Source organism: Megascapheus bottae, chromosome 8, assembly GCF_031878675.1.
Source record: "Megascapheus bottae isolate mThoBot1 chromosome 8, mThoBot2.hap1, whole genome shotgun sequence".
In the NCBI taxonomy this organism is placed as follows: domain Eukaryota; kingdom Metazoa; phylum Chordata; class Mammalia; order Rodentia; family Geomyidae; genus Megascapheus; species Megascapheus bottae.
The window spans coordinates 10297517-10309974 of NC_143516.1; the positions used below are offsets into that span (position 1 = coordinate 10297517).

Sequence of the window (12458 nt, forward strand, 5' to 3'; positions counted from 1 at the left end):
TGTTTATAAAACTAAGGCCATCTGGGGCCGGGAATTTGGCCTAGTGGTAGAGTGCCTGCCTAGCATGTACGAAGACCTGGGTTCGATTCCTCGGTACCACATACATAGCAAAAAGCCAGAAGTGGTGCTGTGGCTCAAGTGGTAGAGCCCTAGCCTTGAGAAAGCCCAAAGACAGCGCTCAGGCATTGAGTTCAAGGCCCAGGATTGCCTGCCCCCACTCCCCCCAAAAAAAGAATGAAAAAATTAGACTTTCAGAAGAAAAACAAAACTCCCAAAATGAAGTCACAGAACAATATTGTGAAGTTGCCACATATTTCAAATGAACCATAGATGGGTTAAAATAGAAGCAGACAGTTTTATTTGTATGCAAATCAGACACAAGGATCATCTAGAAAGAGACAGCCTATAAAGAAGGGGAGTTTGGGTTTTCCCAGCCCAAAGATGGGGGAGGTACTGCCTTAACATTCCTTAAGGGAGATAAATTAGATTGAGGCACATTTGGCACAAAACAAGACAGCCATAAATTTTGTAAGTCTTTTGGAATGTACAGGTCAAGAGGCAAACTGGCCAATCCGGTATATTTCAAACTTTTCAAGGTATTGTTAGGTTCCAGAAAATGGTTGTCTTCTGTGGACTCAATTCCCAACAAAACTTCTGTGTGACAACTTAGCCCTATTTAAAAAAAAAAAAATCACAAAGATTCAGAAAAGGACTTTTGCCTCTTTTTTATCATACTGTTGCCATTTTCATTTTTGTATTATCAGTAATAGCTGGAATTTTAAAAGTATTTGATGACCAATTGGAAAAGATTTTACTGGGGAAGCAAGTTTTAACAACATCTGAAAGAAAGAACAAGAAAAGAGATTTCCTTACTCCTAGCCTGGAAAACCTCTGGGAGCTATTTTGTGCTCACCGCACAGAACACTCTACATAGATGCTTAACCATGTGAGGCTCCATCACAAATACACATCAAAAGCATCTGACTAGCTTCAAGGGAAAAGCAAATACAGGGCTCGGATTTATGTTTTCCAGTTTTCATACCCAGTCACAAAGTGGGAAGAGATTAATTTGCTATTCACAAAAACTACTAATCTATGACCTCAAAATCTGATTGCCAAAAAAAAAAAGAAATTCCTGCCATTATGTGTGATCTTGCTTTTTCCCTCTAAATATGTGCTTTGTGTATGTATGTGTGAGAGAGAGGGAGAGAGGGAGAGAGGGAGAGAGGGAGAGAGGGAGAGAGGGAGAGAGGGGGAGAGGGGGAGAGGGGGAGAGAGGGAGAGAGAGGGAGAGAGAGGGAGAGAGGGAGAGAGAGGGAGAGAGGGAGAGAGAGGGAGAGAGAGAGAGAGAGAGAGAGAGAGAGAGAGAGAGAGAGAGAGAGAGAGAGAGAGAGAGAGAGAGAGAGACCTTTTCTAAAAACTAAAAATGGGATCTAGTGAATTTTCCCTGTGGGGAAAAATGAAACCAGTGAGATTTTTTTCAATACAACTCATTTTAATATTCCAGTGCAAGAAAACATTTCCAATTTCAGCTTCAAAACAAACTGACATGAACCTTTAGTTTTAATATCTGTAGTTATGACCAATAAAATGTATGATACAAAAATGAATTCCTTGTTGGTAGCATATAAATTTAATGTATAAGAGTCTTGTCTATCCAAAATATTTTTCTAAAGCTGAAAACTAAAAGTCTGTTCATTTAAAATGCTTACTGGTAATGATTGTTTCAGGTGATAAGAAGCAATTCTTCAAATGCCACTTGTTACACTGTTCAATTTTGTGCTTCCTAGCATCCATTTTTCAGGCCAGTCAACATACAAACACATGCAATAAAGCAAGCTATTGAAATGAGATGGTTCAAGAATAACAGGTGTTGTGATTCACTTATGAGGTGAGTTTCAGTCATATGTATTCAAGCATCACAGTTGTAAAACAAACAAAAAAAAAGCCCCTTTTTAGAAAGAGCCACTAAAATGTATGTTTTCAATAATCATTGTTCTAGGAGCTCAAAATTAAATTCCATAATCCCTAGAATATTAAATACTGTGCAGTCTGCTACGAAAACAAAGTAAACTAACCTATAAAGGAAAATTTTCTTATCGATTGCTTTTTGCCCAAATAAAAATAAATTCCTTAAAGCCACTGGAAACGATATGTTTACCTTGAGATTCATTCTGAAATCCCACTACAAGTGTAAATATGAGGCACTGTCTTAAAACCTTCCATTCCCAAAGCAGTGCAGTGAGCCTCCACCACCTCAGACAGCAGGTGTGCTTCCACAGCCACTGTCCTGCCAGGCGGCAAACACCTTCCTGCACAGCCGGAGCTCCCGATCCCAGTCAAACTGGCCCATCAAACTGGAATATGCCATACTTCCCAGTGGTCAGCCAGCCAGGATCAGAAGCTGTGAGCTGCTCAGCGAGCCCAGGCCGTAGACCTACCTGAATCTCCGCCTTCAGTGTTCTTATGCTGCACAGAGGTGAGGGATGGAAGCCGTTCAGAGCTTCGTGAAATGGGACAGTAAACTCCCATTTCCTGTCACCTGCCAGCTTCCTATAATTTAAATCACCCTTGAATATAATCAAACATGCCTTCTGTAGTTCAGCATATAAGTCAGGGGCGATCTGGGGCATGGCACAGAATGCATGAGGCAGAGTCCAAAACACATGATCGTGGTAAACCCATCTTCCCCCTTGCACATACTTTTCCCAGGCAGCCCCACACTTGGCCATGGGCTCATGGTTACCGTGTTTTACGTGTTCTATCACCCAGTTAAAGTCACGTAGGGTAGTATCGGAAACAAACCATGGAATCATTTTTCCATGAAAATGAATCTCAGTAGCCAATCTAGAGGACAGTAAGAAGTCGGCTAATACTAAATCTGTAATAAGTTCAAACCCAGAGTTATCTAGAACAAAATCTACTCGAACTATGGCTGTTTTTTTTCTTGTGTCCCTAAATTTTCTAAGCAATGACCAAAGATGCTCCAACTCATTGACTAAGATAAAAGGTTTCAAGTCTTCCAAGGAATTTAGTATATCAGTCTTCTGAGAGCTACTTTCTCCCCCGGATAGAGACAAGTCACATTTATTTCCCCAGAGCGAAATCTGAAAAAGAAAAACACAAAGTTGTTCTTCTTTTCTATATCCAACAAAAACTAGATGGGTGCTGGTGGCTCACACCATATCCTAGCTACTCAGAAGGCTGACATCTGCCAGCCTGAGCAGGAAAGTTTGAGACACTATATTATCTCCAGGTAACCACCAAAAAGCCAGAAGTAAAGCTGTGCCTGAGTGGAAGAGCACTGGCTGTGAGCAAAAAACAGCTCAGGGACAATGCCCAGGCCTTCAGATCAAGCCCCAGGACCACCATGCGCACGCGCGTGCGCGCACACACACACACACACACACACACACACACACACACACACACACACACACACACACACACACACACACACACACAGTGTTAATAACAACTAGTGTCCAAGGCCACACTTCCCTGAGGTTTGCTGAAGCATCACATTCATGTCCTTCATACCACCCCTAGTTTGCAATTATACAATCACTTGACTGTATTCCCTCAAAATTCCATAATAGCAGGGATTGACCTAATTTTTTTGCCTCTACAGAACTGTTTGACAGTTTGTTTACAAATGTATGTTTTGAAAAGGATAGTCCTTCAAAATACACCTTCACGCTTCTCTTGAGATCTGAAGCTTTAGTTCTCAGTGGGCAACAAGGGAAAGCAACACTGACCCTCTTTGTGTAAAATAATTAGTGAAGGTTTGTTTTCAAAGCTAGGTATCTGAACAAACCCCAAATTCGTGAGAAAGGTCGCAAAAAGGATGTCAGGAAAAGGCCAACTAAAAATGGAAAATAAAGACAATAACAGTAGAAAGAAATAAAAGCTTGGCTGGGTGCTGGTGGTTCACACCTGCAATCCTACCTACTCAGGAGGCTGAGATCTGAGGATCACAGTTCAAAGCCAGCCTGGACATGAAAGTAATGAGACCCTTATCTTCAATTAACCACCAGAAAACAGAAAACCGGGAATGGCTCTGTGGCTCAAGTGGTAGAGTGCTAGCCTTGAGGTGAAAAGCTCAAGTATAGCACCCTGCAACGAACCAAAAAAACAAACAAAAAAAAAAAACCCCTAGTATTTACTAGCATTTAAACACATTTATATGATCTGATCTTTACCTGTAGGAGTTTAAAAAATTCATTTTTCAGCTTATTTTCATCCAGGTCTTCAATACAGCTTGTCAGCTGTTGGAAGTGAGTACATAAAACCATGACAGACTGCTGGGACTCCAGGAAATTTTGGTCTTTGGATTCTTTAAACACATCAAAGTCATCAATTGGTGGGCTACAGTAAGAGAAAAGCATAGGTGGAACATTTATAAAAATCCTGTCTGTCATTTGTTTCATCCCTCCTTCTCTCCCTTCCTCCTTCCCTTTCTGCCACATGCACTACTACAACTCTTTAAGAGGACAGAGAACACCATCTAGTCTCAATAGTTAAATTACACAAAAATAACTCCCCAAATGCATTTTAATATATTGTCAAAGGCTCCCAGGTTAAACATTCTATTAAAAGTAGTAAATAATTTTAACGACCATGTCTTTAGTTATCCAGCAGAGATTCCAGAAGAATCTAAAAGGGGCAAGTTTAAAAAAAAAAAAAAACTAAGATAACTGCTTTAGTTCAATAAATATCATCAAATAGTCAATGTGACAGGGCTCCTAGCAAATACGTGGATGTACACAGAACATCTGAAAACGAGACATTAATTGCCAAGGAGACAGACCCAGAGTATTACAGAAACACAGTGAATATGTGATATAAATCAGACTTATATCTTTGTAAGCTTCAGCAGAATGACAATTTTTCATCATCTTTGTGTTGATTTTTTTTTGGTCAAATTCTATTCTCAGGCTAATTTTTAGAAGAAGATAAGGTTTGTGCTACGACCATATCTTCACGAGGAGAAAAAATACCTTAGAGGATGCAAATGTTATTCAATCAGCCTTTGTAAAACTGATTACTATGATATTCTGATACCTGACATTCTGAATTAGCTACCTTTTTCATGAGCCACATATGTCTGGATAATAACAGTAGCTGATGTGATAGGACTGATTTTTTTTTTTTTAGCACGACATACCAGCATCTATGCACATCACATGGCAGTGCCTCCTCTGGGCACGTCACCAGGGGAAGCTACACCTTTATTCCAAGGATGCTGCCATTGCCCACAGCACTTTTGCAATTTCCCTTTTGGAATTCTCTTCAGAACCTGTGGCACATTATCAAAATGACTTGTCACTACATGTCTTCATAGTTTACTTTCAAAAACAGCCAAAAGTCACTCAGAGAAATTTCAATGCAATCAAATATGTCATCACGTTGAATAGAAATGTTTTGGGGGTATAAAACAAATAATGACCCAAATACAACAAAACCCGTTGTTGTTTTTTATTTTTGTTAATTTTGTTTCTTTTAGATACTTATAAACTGGCTCTGAAAGAAATTCCAGGAGACTCAAGGTATTTTTAGCAAGGACAGCATTGCTGACATGAGTCAGTCTCTCAAGGTGGCTTAAAAGGGCAAAAACTAAAAAAGAAGTGTCTTGTACTTCAAAAACAAAAAAAGGGCAAAAACTAGTTGGAAGCCAGGGGTCAAGTACAGCAAACAGCTTGGGTTCAATCAGGCCCACCACTGGTTTTTATGAACCACAGACTAAGAATGAATCAAAAGAATCAAAAGAAAAATTGTTTTGTAACACATAAAATTCAAATCTTTTCTGTCTATAAATGAAGTTTTACAGAAAAAAAACAGCCACACTTTTCCATTTGCATATCCTGTGGTGGATTTTGAGGCAGAGGTAAAATACCAGGCAAAACAAGGCATCAGGCTTATGGAATGTCACTGAGAGAGGTTTTTGAATAGTCCTCTATTCCTGAGGATTGATGATAGGCCTCACTCCAGCCTCAGATGGGTCAACATATAATTTCAGAACAATAGACTTTGTCGTGCTCTTGAAATAAATCCTTTCTAAGAGTCTTAGATAAATTCACATTCGATAGGCCATCTCATACGTACTGTAGGTCTGTGGATCACAATGAACAAGAATCTATTAAATTGACAGCACTTCTGGAAATACCCAACAGTGTTGGATTTGCTGAACTCAACTGGTTTCAAGCTTCCACTTGTTTCTATTCAAACCTATCCTTTTACACCTTCAAAACAGTAGTAAGTAGCCGGGCACAGGGCTACACACCTCCTACTCCTAACTACTCAGGAGGCCGAGATCTGAGGATCTCAGCTCAAACTGAGCCTGGACAGGAAATTCCCTGAAACTCTTACCTCCAATGCACTATCCAAGTGCTGGAAGTGGAGCTGCATCTGGGCCCTGAGTGTAAGCCCCAGGAGTGGTGCAGGAGCGCATGCACGCGTATACACACACACACACACACACACACACACACACACACACACACACTCGGGTGGTAAAGCACTTACCTCTGGATAACAGCTTCATGAATTCTGCGATACATGTAGCATTCTACAAACAGCCATGGTGACTGAAACCAGCTTGGTTTCCTATCACTTTCATTCAAAAGGCCCTTCTGATATTCCAGGTACTGATTCCATATGTCAGCATCGGCCCATTTGTCAACCAAGGGAATGATGGGCTTATCTGTCTGCAATTCATTCCGTAGCTTAGAAAGAAGAGAAATAGCTTTCTTTTCAGCTTTCATGCCAACCTGTGAAAGTCAAAAATAAAGAAAAAGATTGTGTTTGTATACAATTTCCTCTAGGATAACACATTTTTATAGACCTAACCTAAATTTAGGAGAGATTTTTAAAAATACCATATTACAAACATGTTTTTGTTTTCCATAAATTCTTATAACTGCTTTCAATGAAAACATACAGACCTCCTATTAACATGTTCGTGCCCTATCTTCCCTGCCTTCCATTTTTACTAGGTGCTAGCCTTTATAATTTTGGGAGGGAAGGGATTAAGAGGCAGGAGGAGGGAGGGGAAAGAAAAGGAAGGGAAGAGGAAGGGAGGGGAGGCAGTCAGGGCAAGGCAAAACATAGATGGATCACATTATAATCCTAGCTACTCAGAGGTTGATATTTGAGGATTATGGTTTGGAGCTAGCCCAGGTAGGCAAATCTGTGAGACTTTCTCTCCAATTAACCAACAGTAAGCTGGAATTGAAGCTCTGACTCAAATGATCATCAGCCAGGAGCAGAAAAATAAAATCGAGTGAGAAGCTCCAAGTTCAAGCCTCAGTACTAGCACTTGTGTGCACGCACGCGCACACACACACACACACACACACACACACACACACACACACACACAAAACTCCACAAAATACAAGCCTATAATCACAGCACTCAGGAGGCTGGGACAAAGCCAACCTGGGCTACCAGCTGAGGTCAAGGCTAGCCTGGGCTTTTCAGCAAGACCCTGTATTAAGAAACAAAATCAATACGTAAGCCTAATAAGATACACACCGAACAAAACCTAGAAAATAATGGTCAAGCCTGGGTATTTTTTTAATAAAAATCATCATAACTATGTTGATAGTAAAGGAATTCAGCTCCTACTATGTTTCAATAGAAACCTCTCTCCAATCGCCACACCTCAAAGTCCATTCTGTTTTGTTTTCCCAAATAGAATCTATTATCTATTTTGCTACTAGAAGGAAAGGCTGAAGTTCAGAAACAGAAGAATTTATAAAAATTAAGTTTTAGAAACTTAAGAATTTTCCCTCTTCCATATTTCTACCCTAAATCCTTGAACTTCAACTTCCATTTAGCAATAAATTCCAACTGTGATTTTCATAGGGTTGTAAGCACCCTTTTCATGAAGAGGATACAATCCTATCACTTGCAGGCTGAGGCAGAAGAATTGCAACTTTAAGGCCAGCCTGAATTACAGAGTTCCTAAAAACTAATACTTGTGTCAATGTCAGTTTATTGTTGCTTCAATTCAGTTTAAACATTAACTGAACCTCATGTGCATCAGACATTGTGCCTAGGGCTCGAATTGGATGGCTGAAGCCAGGCCCTTCTCCAGAGGTCTCATATCTGACCAAACAAGGACCTGGGCCTTTGACAACTGAGATCAGAGGGAAGAAAACTGTGGCACTGCAGGTTTGAGAACAAGAGTGGTCTTGAGATAGCTGGGGGTTTAAGGAGCTTGAAAAGCACATGGGCCTAAGGAAAGAGGTTACAGATAAAGAGAGGTCTATACAAGAAGACAGCAGGCTACTAAGAACACACTTTACCTTTGCTTCCGTTTTTCTAGAACCTGTCCTATGCCCAGAAGAATGTGACACAGATAGGGCTAAAGGGACAATAGGTTTCTTTCTCTAAGTAACCACTGTCATCTGACATTTATGAGCACATAGCCAAAGTAGTAATATACTGAGTAATAGAATGACTTAACCCATTTGAGGTCACTCCAGTTAAAAAAAATTATCAAACAATTGTAATATTGAGCCAAAACCTCAGACAACCAGCCCACATTTGGCTGAATTATATTTGAGTGTTAACATGTGCATCTATCAAAACAAAACCATATTTTATACCAGAAGCACATACCAATGGAAAGGTCAGTGTCCAAGGCAAGCTAGATCTCAACAATAGAGAACAATAAGTCTGGAAGTTTGGCCAAGTGGTAGAATGCTTGTCTAGCATGCACAAGTTCGATTCCTCAGTACCACATACATAGAAAAGCCAGAAGTGGTGCTGTTGATCAAGTGGTAGAGAACTAGCCTTGCCCAAGGACAGTGCTCAGGCCCTGAGTTTAGTACCCAGGACTGGCAAAAATGAATAAATGAATAAAAGAAGCCAGAAGAGGTATGTGCTGCACACCTGTAATCCTAGGACTCAGGAGATCTCAAGTTCCAGGCCAGCCTGAGCTACAGAGTGAGATGCTCTGTCAAAAAAAGAAAATAAGAGGAGCCAGGAGTTTGGCCTAGTGGTAGAGTGCTTGCCTAGCATGCACGAAGACCCAGGTTTGATTCCTCCGTATCACATATAGAAAAAAGCTGGAAGTAGTGCTGTGTGGCTCAAGTGGTAGAGCTCCAGCCTTGAGAAAGCCTAAGGACAGTGGTTAGGCCCTGAGTTCAAGGCCCAGGACTGGCAAAATAATAATAATAATAATAATAACAATAATAATAAAAATAATGAGACTCTATATTATGCCAGAATAAGCTGAGAAAGCAATGCAACATTATATTGCCTGAGCCCTGCCTTGCTCCATTTCAATTTGGCCAACAAAATACCACCAAACATTTCTCTAAATCTTTACTATGAATTTTTTCAAGTAGACGGTATATACACATGATCTTTCAGTCTATTTTATAACCAAAGCTTTTTTGTTTTTTCCTTTGGTGCTAGTCCTGGGGCTTAAACTCAGGGCCTAGTCTATGTCTCTGAGCTTCTCTGTGCCCAAGGCTCACACTCTAGCACTTGAACCACTTTTTCTGAGTAGTTTATTGGAGATAAGAATCTCATGGAGGGGCAGGAGTTTGGCCTAGTGGTTAACGTGCTTGCCTAGCATGCATGAAGACCCAGGTTCAATTCCTCGGTACCACATACAAAGAAAAAAGCCAGAAGTGGTGCTGAGGCTCAAGTGGTAGAGCGCTAGCCTTGAGAAAGTCCAAGGACAGTGCTTAGCCCTGAGCTCAAGCCCAGGACTGGCAAAAAAAAAGAATCTCATGGACTTTCCTGCCTGGACTGGCTTTGAACCGTGAACCTCAAATCTTAGCCTCCTGATTACAGGCATGAGCCACCAGCACCTGGCAATCCAAAGATTTCTATTGCAATTTAGAATAGGGCTTAAGTGTCAACTGGTAGAACTTGTCCCAGTTCAAGTCCCTAAGTTCAAATCCCAGGACTGCTAAAACAAACAAACAAAAAAGTAGGGTAAGGGAAGCTGACTGCAATCTTAGATACTCAAAAGGCTGATACCTGAGGAGGACTGAGGTACGAGGATACAAATTTGAGGCTTCAATTAACTAGCAAAAAAAAAAGGCGTTGCTCAAGTAGTAGAACACCAGTGTTGAGCAACAAAGCTAAATGAAGCCAGGTACAGGTGGCTCAGGCCTGTAATCCTAGCTACTTGATCAAGAGGCTGAGATCTGAGGATAATGGTTCAAAGCCAGCCCAGGCACAAAAAGTCAATGAGACTCTTATCTCCAACTAATCACCAGAAAACTGGAAGTGGCACTGAGGTTCAGGTGGTAGAGCACTAGTCTTGAGCTGAAGAGCTCAGACACAACACCCAGGCCCAGAATTCAAGTTCCATGACAAAGAAAGAAAGAGAGAGAGGGAGAGGGAGAGGGAGAGGGAGAGAGAGAGAGAGAGAGAGAGAGAGAGGGAGAGGGAGAGGGAGAGGGAGAGGGAGAGGGAGAGGGAGAGGGAGAGGGAGAGGGAGAGGGAGAGGGAGAGGGAGGGAGAGGGAGAGGGAGAGGGAGAGGGAGAGGGAGGGAGAGGGAGAGGGAGAGGGAGAGGGAGAGGGAGAGGGAGAGGGGGAGGGAGAGGGGGAGAGGGAGAGGGAGAAGAGAGAGGGGAAGAAGAAGGAGGAGGAGGAGGGAGGGAGGGAGGGAGGAAGGAAAGAAAAGGAAGGAAGGAAGGAAGGAAGGAAGGAAGGAAGGAAGGAAGGAAGGAAGGAAGGAAAGAAACTATGCAAAAGTACCCAGGCTGTGAGTTCAAGCCCTAGTACTGGCACTGTCACAGTACACACACGCACGTGTGCATTGGCATACCCCTCTACGGACATGCAAATTACTATTGGACTTTCATATTTCAAGGCCTCTATCTTCAATCATATAGTAATGTTGAATTTCCTTCATTAATTAAATTGGCAAGTAGAACAGTACCTAAATGAAGTGATTTTTCAAGTCTTTCTCTGCTCTGAACCCCAGTGAATGCTTGACTTCACCAATCACAAAAGCGTCAGTCAATCGTGCTGCCCTTTACTTTGAGCTCTGCAGAGCAGTCTGAACTGCCAGGCCACCAGACTCCAAATTAGTAATAATTTGTAATTCAACTATATTTGACACCATAAAAGCTTTTCTAGGAAAGTCTAGTCCCTCGTCTGTTAGAGATCTAAGTACCTGACAGATTAAATTATCAGAGCACAACTCTCTTCAGGACTGGAGATGGCTGTTCTGCCATTGGCAATGATGACTATAATTGAACATATTACATTAAAGCCACATAAACATTTGGCTCGTGTACCAACTTTAACATTTTACAGGAAAGCCGAAATCTTCCTATTATTCTGGGGAATTAACAAAATTAAACGTGAACTCTCTTACCTCTCCATGTTTCTCAAAAAATTCACTTTTATGTCGGTGCAATGTATCAATAACCTTGGTTAAGATCTGTGGTGTTCTGTCTCTCATTGTAATGTATGCAAATGATCTAGAAAAGAACCACACAAAAATATATTGCTTAGTAGCTTTGACACAAGAAGGCTGGCCAGTTTTCAGTTTCCAGAACGCCTAACTTAAAATTTCCTTTCATGAAATGAAAAGGTCAGTTTCGTCTACTACAACAGGACCTGAGACGTGAGAACTTCCTTAATGTGCCATTGCAAACTAAGTAGTTGGGTGCCCCCAGTCACAACTCCCCAGCCTGTGTAAATCTTACCATTCTTCCCCAGAATCAGCTTTAATTAGGAAACATGCACACCTCTCTCGACTTCAATTTCCTTCCTCTGCAGGGAGGGTCATTTTAAATGTCCTCTGCGATATTTTTTAAAGGCCGAATTCGAATATAAATCTGGTTGTTTACTTTATGCAAATGGGTGTTACAGATAAGTATTTACTGTGGCCAGAACTTGGCATTCAAAGCCACGAATCCCAGTCATTTCCCCTGTATCCAGGTCCCTTCTTCCCCAAGGTGCAGGCGGGGCGGTCCACAGGGGTGTCCAATGGAAAACTCCTCAGGTCAGCATGGAGTTTTAAATGACTTTTATTGCAATACCGGACGCTTGTCCTATTGGGTTACTCTCTGGGTAAATTCTGCTCCTGTACGGGGGAAGTCGACGTTCCTACAGGGTTCGAATTTCAGGCATCGTCCGGGAGCCTCGCAACAACGACTCGCCGTGGTCTCGAGCGCTCGGGAGATGATGAACTCATCTGACCCGCACCGATCGGCCGTCCCCGACTTCCACACCCCGAGCGCATGTCCCCGAGGGACCGCGGCCGGCGTCGCCGGGCCCCACCGAGGGACCTGAACTCGCCACCTTCCCAGCCGCGCCTGGCTCCCCCGCCAAAGTGGCCGAGAGAAAAAAAAAAAAAAAGCGAGACGAACCCCACGTCCCGGGCCGAGAGGAAGTCCGGAGGCTCCGCCATGGCGTCGGGCGCGGACGTTTGGGTCCCTCGGGCCGCACACGCCGCCGCCGCTGCCGCCGCGGT

At 42.2% G+C, this 12458-nt stretch overlaps 1 protein-coding gene across 3 annotated transcripts; it reads right to left on the reverse strand.

Annotated features, from left to right (window-relative positions):
- Positions 1-114: 114 nt before the first annotated feature.
- Positions 115-12429, reverse strand: Dcph1 (damage control phosphatase 1). 3 transcript variants are annotated; one of them, XM_090337956.1, is made up of 6 exons: positions 12355-12429; positions 11355-11460; positions 6526-6770; positions 4203-4368; positions 2442-3107; positions 115-672 (listed from the first exon to the last, which is right to left on the reverse strand). In XM_090337956.1, the coding sequence occupies exons 1-6, from the start codon at positions 12393-12395 to the stop codon at positions 667-669; spliced, it is 1230 nt and encodes a 409-aa protein (XP_090194082.1). In that variant the 5' UTR covers positions 12396-12429; the 3' UTR covers positions 115-666. The 3 variants fall into 3 exon arrangements, with proteins under 3 accessions (XP_090194082.1, XP_090194080.1, XP_090194081.1); XM_090337954.1 differs by lacking the exon at positions 115-672 and having other exon boundaries at positions 1457-3107; XM_090337955.1 differs by lacking the exons at positions 115-672; positions 12355-12429 and adding an exon at positions 11731-12209 and having other exon boundaries at positions 1457-3107.
- Positions 12430-12458: the final 29 nt, after the last annotated feature.